Genomic DNA, 17,714 nt, shown 5'->3' with positions numbered 1-17,714 from the left:
GTTTGTATGTACCAGTTTACATGTGTTTACACAATAGTGTTCAATGGAACTGCATCTGGGTTTACAAGACAGCTCCTGGATGCAGGCACAGTCAGCTGGCAGACGCGTACGCTCCTCCATAGAGTACAATGCAGCCGTCATAGCGGAAGTAGTGTTATATTTTCTTTTTAGTATTAGTATTAGAAACAATGATTTTGGTTTTATAGTTTTGTATGTACATGTACCCGTTTACACCTGTACACAGGTATATGTACATACCCGTCTTTTGAAATGTATTTTATTATATTTTTTCACTGTTTGTAGTCGTGCTGTATATGCGCTCATTTTAAAAATAAAGCCTTTATGTTTAATTTTCCATTTAAATACAGTGTTTCTGCAATGAAAATGTTAGATATGATGTTCATGAATAAAACTTTTGAGTTGTATCTGATAGCATGTCTTTAATTTTCATAACGAAGCAGTTTAAAAATGTATGGGTCAAAGTGACCCACGTGGCGGTTCTAGGTAGTTTGAAAATCTGGCGATTCTAGTGTTAAGCTTTGCCACTTTTTATTTATTTATTTATTTTTTAAAAGTATTTCTCCTTCAAATTGTTTAACGCTGACAGGTATAATTTAAAACAGAGACAAAAAAACTTTGTGTGTTAACTGTAAGATCTGCTGCTGTTTCATTAATAAATGTATTCCATATATTTTTTCAGTAATTGCGCATATTTTTTTTGTGGTTCCTTTATAAACCAGTCCTTAACAGAAAAAAAAAAAAAATTAAGACACATATATTGGAAATGTGCAAAGTATGTGAAAATCACATTAAATATGGTATTTTTTTTAAATACCATATATTAACATTGCATGTATAAAAACAAGTTGTAAAGAAATATCTTTAAATATGTTACGTTTAGATTTTGTTTTTAATAGGCCTACTTTAAAAAATGTTCTGAAGTGTTTACTGACATTTTTCAAATATGATCTAACTTTTTAAAGTTATTATTAGTAGTAGTAGTAGTAACTAATCTAACTTTAATAATATGAAATGAAATTATTCAGTTTGTATTTGCATTCAGCAACATGTGAAAAATAAATACAAACAAGAAGAGAACCGCGACCCCAGGATCCATTCTCAAAAAAAATCTTCACCACTCCTCTGTGCGCCTGTGTCACGAATTTGACGTGACGTTCTACAGTACAGCTTGTACTTTGAACAGTAGTGCAAACACGCCCGAGATGTGCTGAGTGGGCTCGGCTCGGGTGTGCAAGTGTGAAAAAGCTATAGGACTGGCGACTAGCAAGGATGCACATGAATGAGAGATAAGCAGGCAGGTAAGTACTCTGAACTACAACTAGTAAAAGGAAAGGATTTTCTAATTTATTTCATTAACTCACAGAAAGGTCAGTCACAAATAGCTGCTTGTGTGACTGCCCATTACATATGAAAGCTTGTTTGACTGATCATAACATACCTCACCCATGCAACCCTCTTTCTCCATGTATTTTTTCACATGATACCAAATCCGGCTCTTGGTAAGAAGGCTCCCACCTGTTGCCTGCTCAAACTTCTCATAGTTTCCATATTTTTGCAGGGCTAGCTCCATGATCCTGACTGCCTGCAAGACATGGCATAAGATAAATATCAAGAACAATGTATAACTTTTACATGTCTAGTATAAATAATAATGTTATGTTACAAGATGAGAGAAATAAATAAATATACAGCTAGCAAGAAATAAGTAAGCAGTTTAACTATTGTCCTGACTAGTTTCTTGACAGTTTTATACCATTATAAAATGTGTATTCCTCTGAAAATATTACATTACCTTTGCATTGCATTTTATCATCAAGCTTTAGCTATTGATTTGCTGTCTAAGTAAATTACTTATGCAGGTTTTTTCATTTGGCAAACTCTGACAATGAAGACCAATGGTTCTCAATACCCAGGGGTAGATGAAAGCTCTGGGGCCTGATCCAAGTATGAATGTAAGTAAAATTGAACAGTTATGTGTACAGCACATTTCTTACTGTCAAGGCTTACTTTCATTTGCAGTGTTAATTTAAAAAAAAACTGTCTCTGCCTCCTTTACAGAAGAGACTATCTAACCTTGACTAGTCATAAATCAACGAGAACAACACAAGGGATCCTGATAGTACTCAACCAGAGTATCAGTTTTACTTAAAAAACGTTGTGCAGTGGTGACTAGTATGACAGTCAATGTGGTACCAGTCTTGGTTGTCACCACTGTAGGAATGTTACTATTTTATGGGTTTCTTTGGGTCTTTGAAGGATTAATGCTTCATGCATTAATGCTTCAAAATAACACTATTTAATGCCAAACTATTTTAAAGCCTTTTTTTCTCCAAAGCTTTTGAATTTGAGGTTTCATGATTCTAGTTTCTAGATTTGTTACTAACTTGACCTGAATTACTGCTTTATTGTCCTGCACAGCCAAACTCTGATATGTTTTTCTCCACCATAAAAAATGCATCACTTGATGCATAGCCTACATCAAGGTAAGAAAAATGTCTACTCTGCACCTTGAAGTACGTTCAAGTATTAATTAAATTCTGCTAATGGAAATGGATTAATACAGACATCCTGACTCAATTTGCAATTAAAAAAAGTTACACAACATTCCAGGTCAAGGTTTATAATTAATAAAAGGATAAGCTGAGCTATCTGTTTTACATTGTTCTGACAGACTTAAGTACACAGCTAAAATATTAATGACTAGATTTCACTGTTGCCTAAAGACTGCCTGTGTATAAGGTAAGAAGAGTACTATGTTACAAAAAGCAATTTCTAACATGTGTATTTCCGGTGGATTACATTACTTGTATTTGGCTGAAAGTGACAACTGATTCAAACCTAAAAGAGGATATGGTGCTGCTTACAAAACACTAAAAGCACAATGCATAGTCAGTTCATATTTGCAGTTATCTATTCAGTTAGTATCTAACTATTGCATACAAATACTGTATTTTAATTGTTCATGTGCAGTGGTATTTAAAGTCTGGATTATGCAGAATCTTTAAAATGTACAACTATTTCTTTTTTTGTTATAGATCACTAATTTATGTTTGTACAGTCCAGAGTACATTCCTGTCCATGAGCTCTTTAATGGCAAGTTTTTAACTGCTGACAGGACGACAAACGATGCTCGCCTAATCTCTTTTTCTTTAAGTTATTCGCCCTGTTACATAATTGGAGGAGAAATTAAACAAACTTACTCTAGAACTGTATTTAGTAGAACTGAATTCTAACTGGGGGCCAAACTGTTTATAAAAACATGGTTGGGTCAGTGAAAAGTCAATGTGAAAAGTTAGGGTCACTCTTATCTGCATTTATTTCTAATTTGTTATAATTTTTTGTCCCTAAAATGTAAAAAAATAAATAAATAAATAACACGCGGACAGGCTTTTATAAATGGTCAACTGCAGTTTCTGTTACTGTTTTATTTATTTCTTCAAAGATGATATTAGTCAATTTGAACTAGTATGGCATTTGTCTGTTGCATGTTAGATAATGTATAAGAAGTCAAGAAAGAGAGAGGTTACGAGATAATTTGATGTGAATTATAAAAACCTGTTCAAAATCTTGTTCTTAGGTCAACTTTCTTGGAAGTAACACAATATAGTGGTATAAACAGTTTTAGGTGCAGACAAAGCAACTCAGTATAACAACGCCTACTTTGTTGTATACAATTAAAATTTTTATTTAATTCAAGGCAGTGACAGTGAGCTCCCAAATCAAATTCTTTATTCTTTTGAAGGAGCACCAGTGTTTAACATTTAATTATTACAGAAGGTATTTCATTCCACCTCTGCTTTTCAGGAAGCAGAGCTTGCACTGAAGTGTCATGTAACCATTCAATGCTGCTCAGTCCAGTTTCTAATAATGGTCTCACTCAAAATAAGTCATTATTCTTTTAAGATGATATTAGTTTCAAATTAAGCAGTCTGGCCTCTCATCCTTCTTCCTTTTAATACATGATGATTAGAAAATGCATCTACTGCACTGTTTTGCAGCCTTCACATTGTTGCTGGAAGTGCATAATTTCAATTATATGTGAGAATTAATGTCTCATCAGGAAATAGGACTTATGTCAGGCATGCTCACAAGATTGCCTTGGTCGCAAGATGTACTATAATGATATGTTATGCTCTTCTTACCTGTCTTAAAAATCTATCAGATGCACTGTTGTGCCTTGCCAGTACAGGAGGAGAGGCCGGATTGGCATACTCAAACTGAGGGTTGTAGGTGAATTCCGACTTAAAGAACTTGGCCTTCTCCTTTTCTACATTGGAAGGTTTGATAGCAGTCAGTATACAGAGCTTCTTGAGGGAGTTCTCCCCTTCTTTTGCTTGAGTCTTGGGCAGCAGAGATAGCTTTGTCTTCTGGAGGCCAGAGCAATAAAACTTCTTGGTCCTGCTCCTGGGCCTAGGCGACAATCCCATGGTGCTCCCTGTGACATTGATAGTGCGAGTGAGCTTAGACTTATTGGGGAAACAACCTCTGACAATTATTGCTGAATGTCTGGTCGCCCACTCTTTGGCTGGCAGTGGCTGGGGAGTGTTAGTCTTGCGAGGTTCCTTACCATGCGTCGTGGGTGAAGACTTGGGGAACTTCCTGCACTTTTTGTGATAAGCTGAGGATGGCTTTGGGTTCTTTTTCTCTTCTTTCGTCTGCAGCAGGACATTGTAGCTGCTGGTTCCAGTTGTGAAAACATCTTTCAGGATACTGGAGGAAAGACTGTGGAAGCCAAATTGACTCACACTAATAGGTTTTTCTGTAGGACTCAGTAAGTACTTCTTGGAGAGCTCCAGCTCTGGCCAGTGAAGCCTTTCTGTAAGAGAAAAATAAAATATAAAAAATTATGAAAAAGGGGAACTTCAAACACACTGAAACTTCAAAAGAAGATCTTCTGATCCAGTGAGAAGTTTGTACATTTATTTAAAAGAAGATACATTTTCAATATACACAAATAAAATGAATATTACTAAAATTAGAGCAAAGCTTAAACCAGTGTTAGAAACTTGGAATATGATCCTTAGCAGTAAAATGATTGTTTGGTGTAAAGGACAGAACGTAACCCTGGTTCCCTGAAAGAGAAGACAACCACCAACGACTTTATGTATGGGATATGCCTGCCCATTGGGTAGGTATTACTGAGCTCTTAATGTGACAGCTGCCGGTAGGCCCCTTCCTGGGGTGACGCACTCGGTCCCGGCCCGAGGGATTAAAACCGTCATCCTGAGGAAGCCATTTCTCTTTTTCCATCGAACCTGTGAGGGCGACCGATGCGACCTCACGGCTGGTGGTCATCTTCTCTTTCAGGGAACCAGGGTTACAGTAAGTAACCTAACGTTCCCTTTCAATTCGAAGATGACCACCAACGACATTATGTATGGGATAATATATACCAGAGCCGTCGCAAGGGAGAAAGAACGGCAGCATATGAGGGACATTAGAACCGCATAACCCAAGGGTTAGAGGTGTGATCTTACACCCTCAAGGACCCTCGTACCTAATGAAGGCAGGGCAGGATCTACCATATTAAGGCGGTAGAACCTGGAGAAAGTATGCGGCGTAGCCCAGCTAGCCACAGTACAAATATCGGACAGCGAGGCCCCTCTGAAGAGGGCCCAAGATGTAGCTAACCCTCTAGTGGTGTGCGGCTACCCTCCCAGGTGGGGGCAAGCCGGCACCATCATACGCAGTCGAGAGTGTGTCAGCAATCCAATGCGACAGACGCTGCTTTGAGAGGCGCTGTCATAGGGTCCGTGTACCGTGACAGACAAAGAGCTGGTCAGAATGACGCAGAGCTCTTGTCCTATCCACGTAGCATCTCAATGACCGCACTGGGCAGAGGAAATTCAATCTCCCATCCTCCTCCAAAGAAAACGGGGGTGGATGGAAGGACTCCAGTTCCAAAGACTGATTAATGTGGAAGGCTGTGATCACCTTCGGGACGAAAGCAGGGTTTATACGCAGTGACACCCTGCTGCCATCGTCCCAAATACGCATGCAGGAGCTGTGCACCGACAGCGCCTGCAGCTCACTGACCTGCTTAGCAGAGGTGATAGCCACGAGGAAGGCTGTCTTCATAGACAGATACTTCAACTCTATGGAGTATATGGGCTCAAAAGGTTCCTTCATGAGAGCCTCCAGTACAATATCAAGGCTCCATTCGGGGAGAACAGTCCTCCTGGGAGGACGTAATTGCTGCTCACCTTTAAGAAACCGGCTAACCAAAAAATACCGAATCCACAGGGGCATGGCATGCAGAAATAGCCGCTAAATACACCTTCAAAGTGGAAGGTGACCTACCAGCATCAAGCAACTTGCAGAAACTGTAAGATAACTGGTATGGGGCAAGAGATTGGGTCGTGACTCTTAGACAGACACCAATTCTGGAAATACTTCCAATTGCAGGCATAAAATGACCTAGTGGAATTTGCCCTAGTGTTCTGCACCCACAACCGCATCTGACAACCCTAGGGCTAACCAGTGGTCCCTTTCAGGGGCCAGACCCATAGCTGGAACCTGCCCGGTTCCGGGTGCCAAAGAGTGCCTCTCGCCTGTGGAGATCCAGGTGAAGTGGGATCTCCCAGGGCTGGCCTTATAAAAGCTGGCACAGGGTCGAGAGTCAGATTCTCCTGGGCCACCTGGGGGCCACTAGGAGAACCGATGCCTTCTCTAACCATACCTTTTTGAGAGAGGCCAGGAGCAGCGGTATAGGCGGGAAAGTGTACAAAAACGCTTTGGGCCATTCGTGCGCTAGAGTGTTGACACTGAGTGGACCGCCTAAGCGATAGAGGGAGTACCACAGGGGGCAGTGTGTCATCTCCGCCGAGGCAAAGAGATCGACCTGCGCCTTCCCGAATCGTTCCCAAATACCCTCCACCACTTGAGGGGTGGAGTCGCCACGCTGATGGAAGAGGACCCTCCCTCAAGAGCAGGTCTGCTGCCCAATTCATCGCTCCGGGAATGTGCGTCACCCGCAGTGACAGCAAGTTCCTCTGAGCCCACATCAAGAGCCTGAAGGCAATGCGATGCAACCCCTTTGACCGTAGGCCACCCTAATGGCTGACATATGCCACCACTGTTGTGTTGTCCGTCCGGATTAACACATGTGTACCTCGCAGCATTGGGAAAAAGTGGTGAAGAGCAAGAGAGACTCCTGCAACTCCAGCATGTTTATATGCAGGGACGTCCAGCAGTCCAGCTAGGATCCGCGGACTCCTCTGCCTTCCCAGACTGCCCCCCAACCCAAGATGGAGGCATCTGTCGTAACCACTTAGCGGTTTAACACCACTCCCATCCGCACACCCTCTCGCAGGTGAGAGGTCGTCCTCCACCAGCGTAGGGCTGCTGAACACGTATGAGACACTGTCAGCCGACAGTGTCCGTCACGCTTGGGATGTAGGTGGAACACACTGAGCCACGCTTGTAGCGGGCGCTTGCGGAGTAGACCCAGCTGTGGCCATCAGACCCAACAGTTTTTGGCACATCAGACTGACTTGCGATCCCTGTCGAAACAGGGAGAGGTGACCTTGGATAGCTGCTACTCTGTCGTCCGACAGGTATGCGCACATTGTCCTGTAGTCCAGCCGGAGCACCAAGTACGTCGTGCACTGGACTGGTGTAAGCCGACTCTTTGCAGCGCTGATGGTGAGGCCCAGCCTCACTAAATGCTCTGTCACGGCCGCCATGTGGGCCACTGCTCACTCTCGGGACTGGGAACAAAATCAACCAGCCGTCGAGATAGTTCATTACTCTGATCCCCTGCAGCCGCAAGGAGGCCAGGATAGTGTCCACGCACTTGGAAAACGTACAAGGAGTTAGGGAGAGGCCGAATGGCAGCACAGCGAACGCTTCCCTGAAAAGAGAAGCGGGCATTTTTGCTGTGCTCTGGATGAATGGGAACATAAAAGTACGTGTCCTGTAAGTCCATGGTGGTGAACCAGTCGCCCGGCCAGACTGACTGGAGAATGTGATGGTGAGTCAGCATTTGGAACCTCCTTTCTTTTAAGAACCCATTTAGAAGCCTCAGGTCTAGGCCGCCATCTTTTTGGGCACCGGAAAATATCTTGAGTAGTACCCCCTCTCCGTGGGAGGTGAGGTCTACAAGACGAATAGCTTGCTTGCACAGCAAGTCGGCTACTTCCTTCTGAAGTACCGAAGCCTGGAGAGGGTCTTTCACAAAAGTATTTGATTCCTCGAAAGGAAGGAGGCCCTAAGCGGAACTGGAGCACATAACCGTTGTGCAAGGTGGCGAGCACCCAGGTGTCCGAGGTGCAGGCGCGACAGTATTGCTGCTGGTGTGCCAAAAAGGGGGTCTGAGGCTGCAAGGCTTCAGGGGCCCTGCTAGGGCTGCTGAGGTTGTGGCGGGGCAGTTTGAGGCAGCTGCCTAGGGCGGTGGCCCTGGAACCACCTCCTAGCATGCTGGTGTGTGGGCTGACCACATCCTGCGTTTCCGGCCTGTTGGGAGGGTCCGGTTGTTCACTACTGGTGTGCCCTGTAGGCGATGCCTTAGGTTACCTAGTGGAGCAGTGGGAACCGGAACTGTCCTGTGATTGTTCGCGACGGAGGAGCTTGCCAGCGGTTCGACCTGCCCCACGCAGGAGCGCGGGGAGGGAGCAACGCGGCCACCTGCCGGGACGCCTCACGTTCCCGGTGGGATCTCTGCAGGATCTCCTCCACGGCTGGCCCAAATGTATGTCCCGGGGATATCAGCGCATCTAGCAGTGCAGCCTTATCCACAGCGGGAACTTCGGCTTGCGACAGCCACAGCTGTCTGCGAGTCACAACTAAGCTAGGCAGGCTAAGGCCAAGAGCTTGCCCTTGGAGATCTGTAGCAGCGTGCTAGACAGGAGGCGTAGTTCGCGGTGGCCACTGGCTCAGGGACCAGGGCCTCGCGTAGGACACCATTCATATAGGCCGTCAGTATATCCGCCCTCTTAAGGTGCGTCTCCGTCACACTGCATTGCGGGTTCGGACACGCTGGGTCTCTGGCTAATCCTCCCACCGGCAGAGCCTTGACCAAGGCCGCAATGGTGGAGTCTACTGAAGGGAACCCCGCTAGGCTCAGCTTTTCCGCGCCTTCCAAGGAGGCAAGCTGTGCGGCTTGCTTCAGCATGCTTGGAGCTGAGGCCGGATGATCCCAGGAGGAGCGTACCTCCTTCATGAAATCCGGGAAGGTCGGGAATTTTTTAGGGCGAGGAGCCATCGCCTGCATCCGGAATACGGACCAACGTGGCTCTGCCACTGGTGTCCAGGGGAGCTGCAAAAATGTTGCAGCGTGCCCCATTAGTCCCAATGTCGAGTCCGACAGCGGTGGAGCGCTGGCTTCTGTAGAGAGCGTGTCCTCCTGTGCCAGCTGGGACGCCTCTTCCCGTTCACCCTGATCTCCCCTGGGGGAGGGAGGGTATGGTAGTTGGGGCGGTGATGTCCAGCAGGGGGTCCTGGGACAGTTCATGGAGGAGGGGCTGTGGGGCTCCGAGAGCCGCCGACGGTCCGGCCACCAAGGACGGGGAACTCGCCCTCGTGTTGCACAGATACTGCAGGCCACCTCTCAAGGGCCAAGGTGGCATTGCTGGATGCCCAACCCCCGCGCACAGAGGCTATGCCTGTCCTCCTGAGGGATCTTGGCCCTGCAGGACGTACAGGCGTGGAACCCAGTCTTGCCCAACATCACAGCGGAGTGTTCTGCACCGACTGAGCACAGCGTGCACCGACCACCGCTTACACTGGGTGCACCATGTGCGTTAGACCAGGTGCACTGCAGTATACAGCACCGTGCGTTCAAGCACCGATTGCACCATGTATTGTATGCACCGAGCACCATGCGGCACCGTGCGTCCGCATGTAGCTGTAGCACTAGGCACCGAGTAATGTGTGCACCATGTGTATTGTAAACCTCTCTCTGAATACTGTCGTCAGTAGTATAATTTCACCGTTTTCCAAAGGACAAACTTCGAAAGAAAAAAGTGGATAAGTGCCTTAAAGAAGTTCAGGAGAGACGGGTCCAAATGGCAGCCATTTGCAGAATACAGGATTTTTATTATAAAAATAATAATTTATATAGACCTAGGATACATAACTATTGGCATTATCGCTATAATTTATTACCTAGGAAACATGACTCATTCTTTTGCTAGTATGAACTAGACTAGGTACTATTAAGTAGTCCTTTCAGGACAAGTTTACATACATTTTCCATTCATATGTATATGCATCTGATGCACATTTAAACAAAAACAAGCAGTAATTTAACTAATATTATCATTATTATTATCTGAACTGTTGCTGAGATCACATTTCTTATAATCATCATCATAATTTACATGTGCAGAGATACACTAATGGACTATTACTGACAAATGTCTGCAATAATAATAATAATAATAATAATAATAATAATAATAATAATAATAATAATAATGATAATAATAATAATAATAAATCCTTTACATCGTTACAGCATGAATACATTGATCCACACATCGGCTGGGAGCTTGTAGGAGCAGTTATCGATTTTTGCAGACAATAATTTGGCTGCATATCGTTATTTTGCAACATGACAGGTTCTCCACGTAATTGTACATTATGTCATAGCTAGAAAAAAAAAATTCCTGCCGCTAAACGTATTATTAATTAGCATTCATCAGCAAAACTCCCATAGGCAATAATGTAAGTACACCCACTATTGTCACCCCAGCCGCCTGTTGACTAAGTGGAAGTGATGCGGCATCGACCATGCGAATGAGCCGCATTCCGAGGCTGCATCCCAAACCGCACCCTTGCTCATTCGTTACCTTCCCTTGAGGGGTGGAAGTACTATGTTCGCCATCATAAGGGTTGTCCCAATTCCTTAGGGAATGATTGAAGGGAGCTTTATGTGCCCTTCACGGCACCCTTCGACTGAGTGTACAAAAAAGTTGACTTCTGTGGAAGTGTTTTTGTGTTGAAGTCCTAGAACTCTTTGCGTTAAAGATGGAGAAAAGTGGGAACAATGTGCAAATATAGCTGACGCGGATGCACATAAATATAATGTAAATGTAGTTAGCTAGGAAATTATAAATATTGTTAAGTTATTTAACTAGAAAATTATTTGTGAAATGTATGTTGTATCGAGTCGTTTACATAATAAAATTCACATTTTTAAATCTATGGTCACGATTTAAATATATGATTAGAAAGTACAGCGAAAAATCTTTTCAGTACATATCGATTGCTGGAATTAATTATCTATCAATTAATTAATGAACTAGATAGGTAGCTACAAAACTAGGAGATGATATAAGCGAGCAATATATTTCAAAATATTATTATTATTATTATTATTATTTACGAAATACATGGACAGAGGACAAGACCCTAAAATGGATCCAGCTGCGTGGGGCAAACGATATCCTCTTCACGGGGAAAAGAAACGCCACGAAGCTAGGCTGGGAGTGACATTTGAAACTTTTATGTAGCCTGCACACTTTTATCATTTCCATTATATGTTTTTGCAGTGATTAATAAATTAGAGTAGAACCTTTAGCCAATTCGTAGTGATACTGAATATAAAGCAAAATACATTACCTACTGGATTTAACGTAAAATAGATATCTTATTATCTATTACACTAAAAGCATCTAAGGTTGAGCTGGAGAGATATTTGGAGGAAACACATACAGATTCAAAAAGGCAGGAGCCTATGTCAGTTCCGTCAGACATCCCACCTATCAATCCACCAGAATACCAAATGGAGGACTGTGCACCTAAGTGGAAAGAAATGGAGCAAGCTGTGAAAAAAGCAAGGGCTTCATCATCTCCAGGGCCTAATGGAGTTCCGTACAGAGTGTACAAGAGTGCTTCAGGAGTTCTACGAATTCTGTGGAAATTGATGAAAGTGGCATGGGAAAAACAGGTTGTACCAAGAGCATGGCGCCGAGCAGGTGGAGTCTTTATACCTAAAGAAAAAGATTCTACAAGCATCAGTCAGTTTCGTCCCATTTCCCTATTAAACGTAGAAGGCAAGATTTTTTTCAGCATTATTGCTCAGAGATTGTCAGCTTACCTATTAAAGAACTGCTTCATTGACACTTCAATACAAAAAGCGGGCATTCCAGGTTTCCCAGGTTGCTTAGAACACATCAATGTGATCTGGCAACAAATTCAATCAGCTAAAAAGGAGAGGAAGGAGCTCCATGTGACATTCCTGGATTTGGCTAATGCATATGGTTCAGTGCCACATGAACTACTTTGGGCAGCATTTGATTTTTTCAGTGTACCGATGACAATAACAAATTTAGTGAAAGCCTATTTTGGAGATTTGCAATTCAGTTTTTCAACTTCAGAATTCAGCACTACATGGCAATGCCTAGAGGTTGGAATAATGGCAGGATGCACCATTTCTCCACTGGCTTTTACCATGGCAATGGAAGTAATCATTAGGGCAGTAGGAGGAGAGCGCTTGGCTTCTGGAATGCGACTACCACCAATTTGAGCATACATGGATGACATGACAACCATGACTACAACAGTAGCCTGCACTAATCGATTATTGGGCAAATTAACCAATAACATTGAATGGGCACGAATGCAATTCAAGCCCACTAAATCAAGGAGCATCTCTATAATTAAAGGCAAAGTAGTAGATATAACATTCTTCATTAATGATGAGGCAATACCAACAGTGTCTGAGAAGCCAGTGAAGAGTCTTGGGAGATGGTACGACGGGGATCTAAAGGACACAGTTCGTGTGGGAGAAGTTAGACAACAAGCAGTGGAAGGGTTGAAGAGCATAGACAGCTGCGCTCTACCAGGTAAACTAAAACTCTGGTGCTTTCAGTTTGGTCTACTGCCGAGGTTGCTGTGGCCACTGACTGTGTACGAGGTTTCTTTGACAACAGTAGAGAAGCTGGAAGCTTTAATCAGTTCATACATCAGGAAATGGTTGGGAGTTCCACGCTGCCTCAGCAGAGTGGGACTTTATGGTAAAGGAATACTGCAGCTACCAGTCTCTGCTCTAACCGAGGAGTTTAAGTGCGCCAAGGTCAGACTGGAAATGACATTAGTAGAGTCACGCGATAAATGCGTAAGGGAGGCAGCACCTGTGTTGAAAACTGGAAGAAAGTGGGCGGCAAAGAAAGCTGTGGAAGATGCAAAGGCTGCCCTTCGAATTGGTGATATCATGGGGCAAGTTCAGCATGGAAGAGGGGGTCTTGGTTTCAGTTCAACTCCTCCGATATGGCACAAGGCGGCCCCAGCTCAAAGGAGGAAGCTGGTAGTCAACGAGGTGCAAAAGCAGGAGGAGAGGATGAGGTGTATAAAGGCCATTTCCCAGGCCAAACAAGGAGAATGGATGAGATGGGAGAGTGTGGAACAACGCAAGATTGGCTGGCAAGACCTATGGTCAATGGAACAGAGCAGGATCAGTTTCCTAATCAGGTCAACATATGATGTTCTCCCATCACCACAGAACCTAAACCTCTGGGTAGGAGAGGATCCCTCATGTCCGTTGTGTTCATCACCTGCAACATTAAGGCACATTTTGACAGGATGTAAGGTGGCTCTTAGCCAAGGACGGTTTACTTGGCGCCATGACCAGGTGCTGCGATGTTTGGCCTTAGCATTGGAAGACAAGCGTAACATGACCAATAAGTTGCCACCTGTTCCATCAAAACATTACACACAAAAGACAACATTCCTCCGCCCAGGAGAGCAACCACCAAGAAAAGGTGTTAAAACCAATCCTCGCCCAGGACAACTGGAAGCTGCTAGAGACTGGAATATGCTGGCAGATGTTGGTCAACGGCTTATTTTTCCACCTGAGATTGCCACCACTAACCTTCGACCAGATATTGTCTTGTGGTCTGGATCAGCACGCCTTGTTCACCTGGTAGAGTTAACAGTGCCATGGGAGGATGCTGTAGATGAGGCGTATGAGAGGAAGAAACTGCGGTATGCTCAACTAGCCACTGAAGCGGAACAGCGAGGATGGAGAGTTCGGGTTTACCCAGTGGAAGTGGGTTGTCGAGGATTTGTGGCACACTCTACAACCCGGTTTCTCAGAGACGTCGGATTCAGTGGCCAAGAGTTGCGTCGCACAGTGAAGAACTTATCTGAAGCAGCAGAGAGGAGCAGCAACTGGCTGTGGTTGAGACGGAAAGATTCTGGCTGGGGACAGGTAAGTAAGCTGGGCTGAGTTGAGTGGGGGACGGAGGGGGGTGATGCTGGGACGCCAGAATCACCGTCGAGCCCTCTTGAGGTGTCGTGGGCTAGTCGACGAAACACTGAGGATGGAAGGTGCCCACTTGAAAACCCCAGAGATGTACCCTACTTAGCTCAATCCAGACGGTTGTCATGCTGATGCGCTGGGGAGGCTGCACTTTGGTTGATCCCCGGAGCCAGCATCGCAGCCGTTGTGTGTGCTGATGCGCCAGGGAGGCAAAATAAGCTGATCCCTGGAGCCAGCATTACACTTCAGCCATTAACACCAGACAGAAGGATATCTACATCATCATATGGAAGGAAACGTAAATGGAGGGAGACACATATGGATCACATTAGTTTACTGTAAAGCTACGTCTTAGTTAGTGCTTATCTTGGCGAGAGCCGAGTTAAAATCAGCATGAAGTTTTAACATCTACTCTCGTGTAATGGAAATCATTTTAAAACATTATTTAAAAACAAACAAAAAATGTAAATTATAGGCTACATTTTTAAGTATATGTTCGTAAGATGTGGCAAAGTTTGCATTTTATTAACCAATATCAAAGTTTTTCAAATTATCTCAAAGTTTAAAAATAACCATATACATGTAAAATGTTCTAAATACATCTTGTTCGCTCAGTAGGGCAATAGCGCGGCGAAGACGTCTCCTACTTGCCGAAATCCTTGTCACAGTTTTTTGGAACAGGAATAGTGCAAATGCTACAGCCATTCTTCCAAACTAGAATCTGACAACAAAAGACTGTGTAGCTTCTTGCTCGGTCAAAGGTAAAGGTGCTGAATGATGATGATGAAGTGCGTCCCATTTAACGCTTTTAGCGCCCCCCTACACCCTACTCCCTCGCTCACCAAAGTGCACACTCTGTGACGTCAGTAAAACGTCACGCAAAGTGTACACTTGTCGAAGGGTGTAGGGTGCAAGGGAATGGTTTGGGACGCAGCCTGAGTAGTCCTGGATAAAATAAATAAATAAAAGTAGTGCTGGATATTTTGAATGCCGCAAGACTTTATTCTCTCGTACGTGATTCTCAGCCGCCATCTTTAAGCATTATAGAAACTCAGTAAACTAGGTGTTGTTTTGCAAGCGGTGACTTTTGCTTAAAAAAAGAGAAATGGAGCGCTGGTTAAAAAGAAAAGCACCTTGCACCGATGAAGCAGCCGATTCTTCTGCTGCAGGCAAAAAAGTTTACCAGAGCCGTTGAAAGAAAACAGTGAAGAATGTACAACACAAACAAACGATAGCAGTGAAGGGAAAGGCAAAAAAGATAAATTTTAGCCAAGCTGTCTGAAGATTTACCCATGGCTGGAGTTTAATAATGGTGAAATACGCTGTTCAGTCTGCAGTTCTAGTCTCTATTATATATATATATATATATATATATATATATATATATATATATATATATATATATATATATATATATATATATGATGAAGGCTATATTTCAGCAACAAGTATGTTTTTGGGGAAAATATATTAATAAATTTTACATTATTTTGAATTCACAATATGAATAAATACATTTTTGAACTCGACACACTAATTAAAAAAAATACTGAAAACGAGGAAAGAACGTGTAATGCATAGAAGTTGCAGATCACCTACACAATTCATTGACTGATTAGATCATTCACAGAATCGAGAATTAATTTAACCATACCGTACATATTTTTAAGCCTAAAACACTTGGTTATTACAGTCTATTTTAATACATACTGGGTGCGTTAAGTGACTGCGCGGCTCAGAGCAAGATCGATTCCGCTCACACAGTTCAATAAACACATTGCTCTGCGCTCTCAGGTGCTCTGAATGAGCGGAACTGAGCATGTGAGCAACTCACGTAACGCACCCACTGTCCATTAAGCTACGTATATGATTGTGTGTTTTTTACTGTTGTGCATCCCTGGTCCCATTACAATACTACTACTGTTGTGCATCCTTGATCTCATTACAGTACATTACTGTACATTAAACTGCAGTCTGCAAGCTTATATGCAATGATAATTCTGGGGGGATGTCAAGACAACAATAACACGACACCTGTACGTACTCAACAGTGGTACCTCACATTATTATTATTATTATTATTATTATTATTATTATTATTATTATTATTATTATTATTAATCTTATTATCAGCCAAGATACGTAATAAAACGTAAAACAAAAACTCACTGCAATGCGACAAATCATATATATATATATATATATATATATATATATATATATATATATATATATATATATATATATATATACAGCATGATTTATTCTAAAACCCTGTTGTGCTAAGTCGAAAAAATGATGTGTACCCACTAAATAAAATGAAAATGGAAGATATACAGATGCAGAAAGATTATTAATTTGAATACATACCGGTTACTTTAATTGACTCTAGCATTCCGTTTTGAAGAGGAATTCAGCCTGCTGGTTACGGGGAATGATACCCGGTAGTTAAGCAATGGTATTATTCAGGAGTAAAATTCGGTGGAAAACGAGGTAAACGATAAACTACATATGGAGTTAACATAAATATCTAAATAAATAAAAATAATATAAAAACAGAAGTCATTATTAGGATGGATACAAAAACCGTGCAGAATGTATCTGTTACTAGTCTGTGCGTTACACTGCACTGTCTGTGATTGTGAATATGAACAGTACTGTAAACAGCCCTCAGCTCTAGGCAGAAGTTGCCATGACACCAGCAATTCGTCACAGGAAACAACTTCCTTCACATTGAGTCATGCTTATTTTGGGTTATTTGCTTATAAATGCCGTATTTTCAAAGTAATGCTTATATGCATTTTGAAAATCCAGATAGTTTTCCAATGATCTCATTTGACTTTTTTTTTTTTTTTTTTTTTTTTTTTTTTTAATAAACAAATAAATACAACTACAAAAAATCCAGTACTCGCACGATTTGGGCTCTAATAGGTAACATAAAAAAACGATTGTATGAAGCGTAATTAAACATTATAATTTGCAACATGGGGTCCCTCTCACAAAGCTTTTTTTTTACCTCCTCAATTACATCTTCATAAATCAAACTTCTTCCGTTTTTTGTAGAACGTTTATTATTATTATTATTATTATTATTATTATTATTATTATTATTATTACTTAGCAGACGCCCTTATCCATGGTGACTCATTCATGTTAATGCTTTGTTTATTTGGTAGTTTACCACTCCTTTGTAATGCAACACACAGTTTCAAGCTTACCAAGGATAAAATAGACAAAATAAAAGATAATGTCTGGTCTGCACATACGCTCGACAACAGAACTGGCAGAAGGCACAGGTGTCTTTGTCCAGCAAATCAACAGTACAAAGGTCACTCTTGAAATCAGGACTTAAAGGATGTGTTGCAGTAAGAATACATCTGTTAAGAAAGTGGAACAAGACTAAAGGGCTAAAATCTGCACAAGAACACAGAAATTGGACTATGGAACAATGGTCAAAGGTGCTTTGGACTGTTGATGGATGGACAATGAC

At 42.5% G+C, this 17,714-nt stretch overlaps 1 protein-coding gene across 2 annotated transcripts in view; it reads right to left on the bottom strand.

Annotated features, from left to right (window-relative positions):
* The window catches only part of matcap2 (microtubule associated tyrosine carboxypeptidase 2), a 28,153-nt gene extending 11,250 nt beyond the window's left edge, over positions 1 to 16,903 (bottom strand). Inside the window, exons 1-4 of one of the 2 annotated variants that reach the window (XM_059013003.1) lie at positions 16,595 to 16,903; positions 4,589 to 4,837; positions 4,164 to 4,456; positions 1,460 to 1,603 (exon numbers count right to left, since the gene is read on the bottom strand). In XM_059013003.1, coding sequence (XP_058868986.1) covers positions 1,460 to 1,603; positions 4,164 to 4,456; positions 4,589 to 4,837; positions 16,595 to 16,619 — 711 coding nt within the window. In that variant the 5' untranslated portion in view covers positions 16,620 to 16,903. Of the gene's footprint in view, positions 1 to 1,459; positions 1,604 to 4,163; positions 4,838 to 16,594 lie in introns of both variants that reach the window. The other variant, XM_059013002.1, reaches the window with a different exon arrangement.
* Positions 16,904 to 17,714: the final 811 nt, after the last annotated feature.

This window comes from Acipenser ruthenus, chromosome 3, assembly GCF_902713425.1.
Source record: "Acipenser ruthenus chromosome 3, fAciRut3.2 maternal haplotype, whole genome shotgun sequence".
Lineage (NCBI taxonomy): Eukaryota > Metazoa > Chordata > Actinopteri > Acipenseriformes > Acipenseridae > Acipenser > Acipenser ruthenus.
Note: the sequence above shows the minus strand (reverse complement) of the source record. Positions and strands in the feature narration are given on the sequence as shown.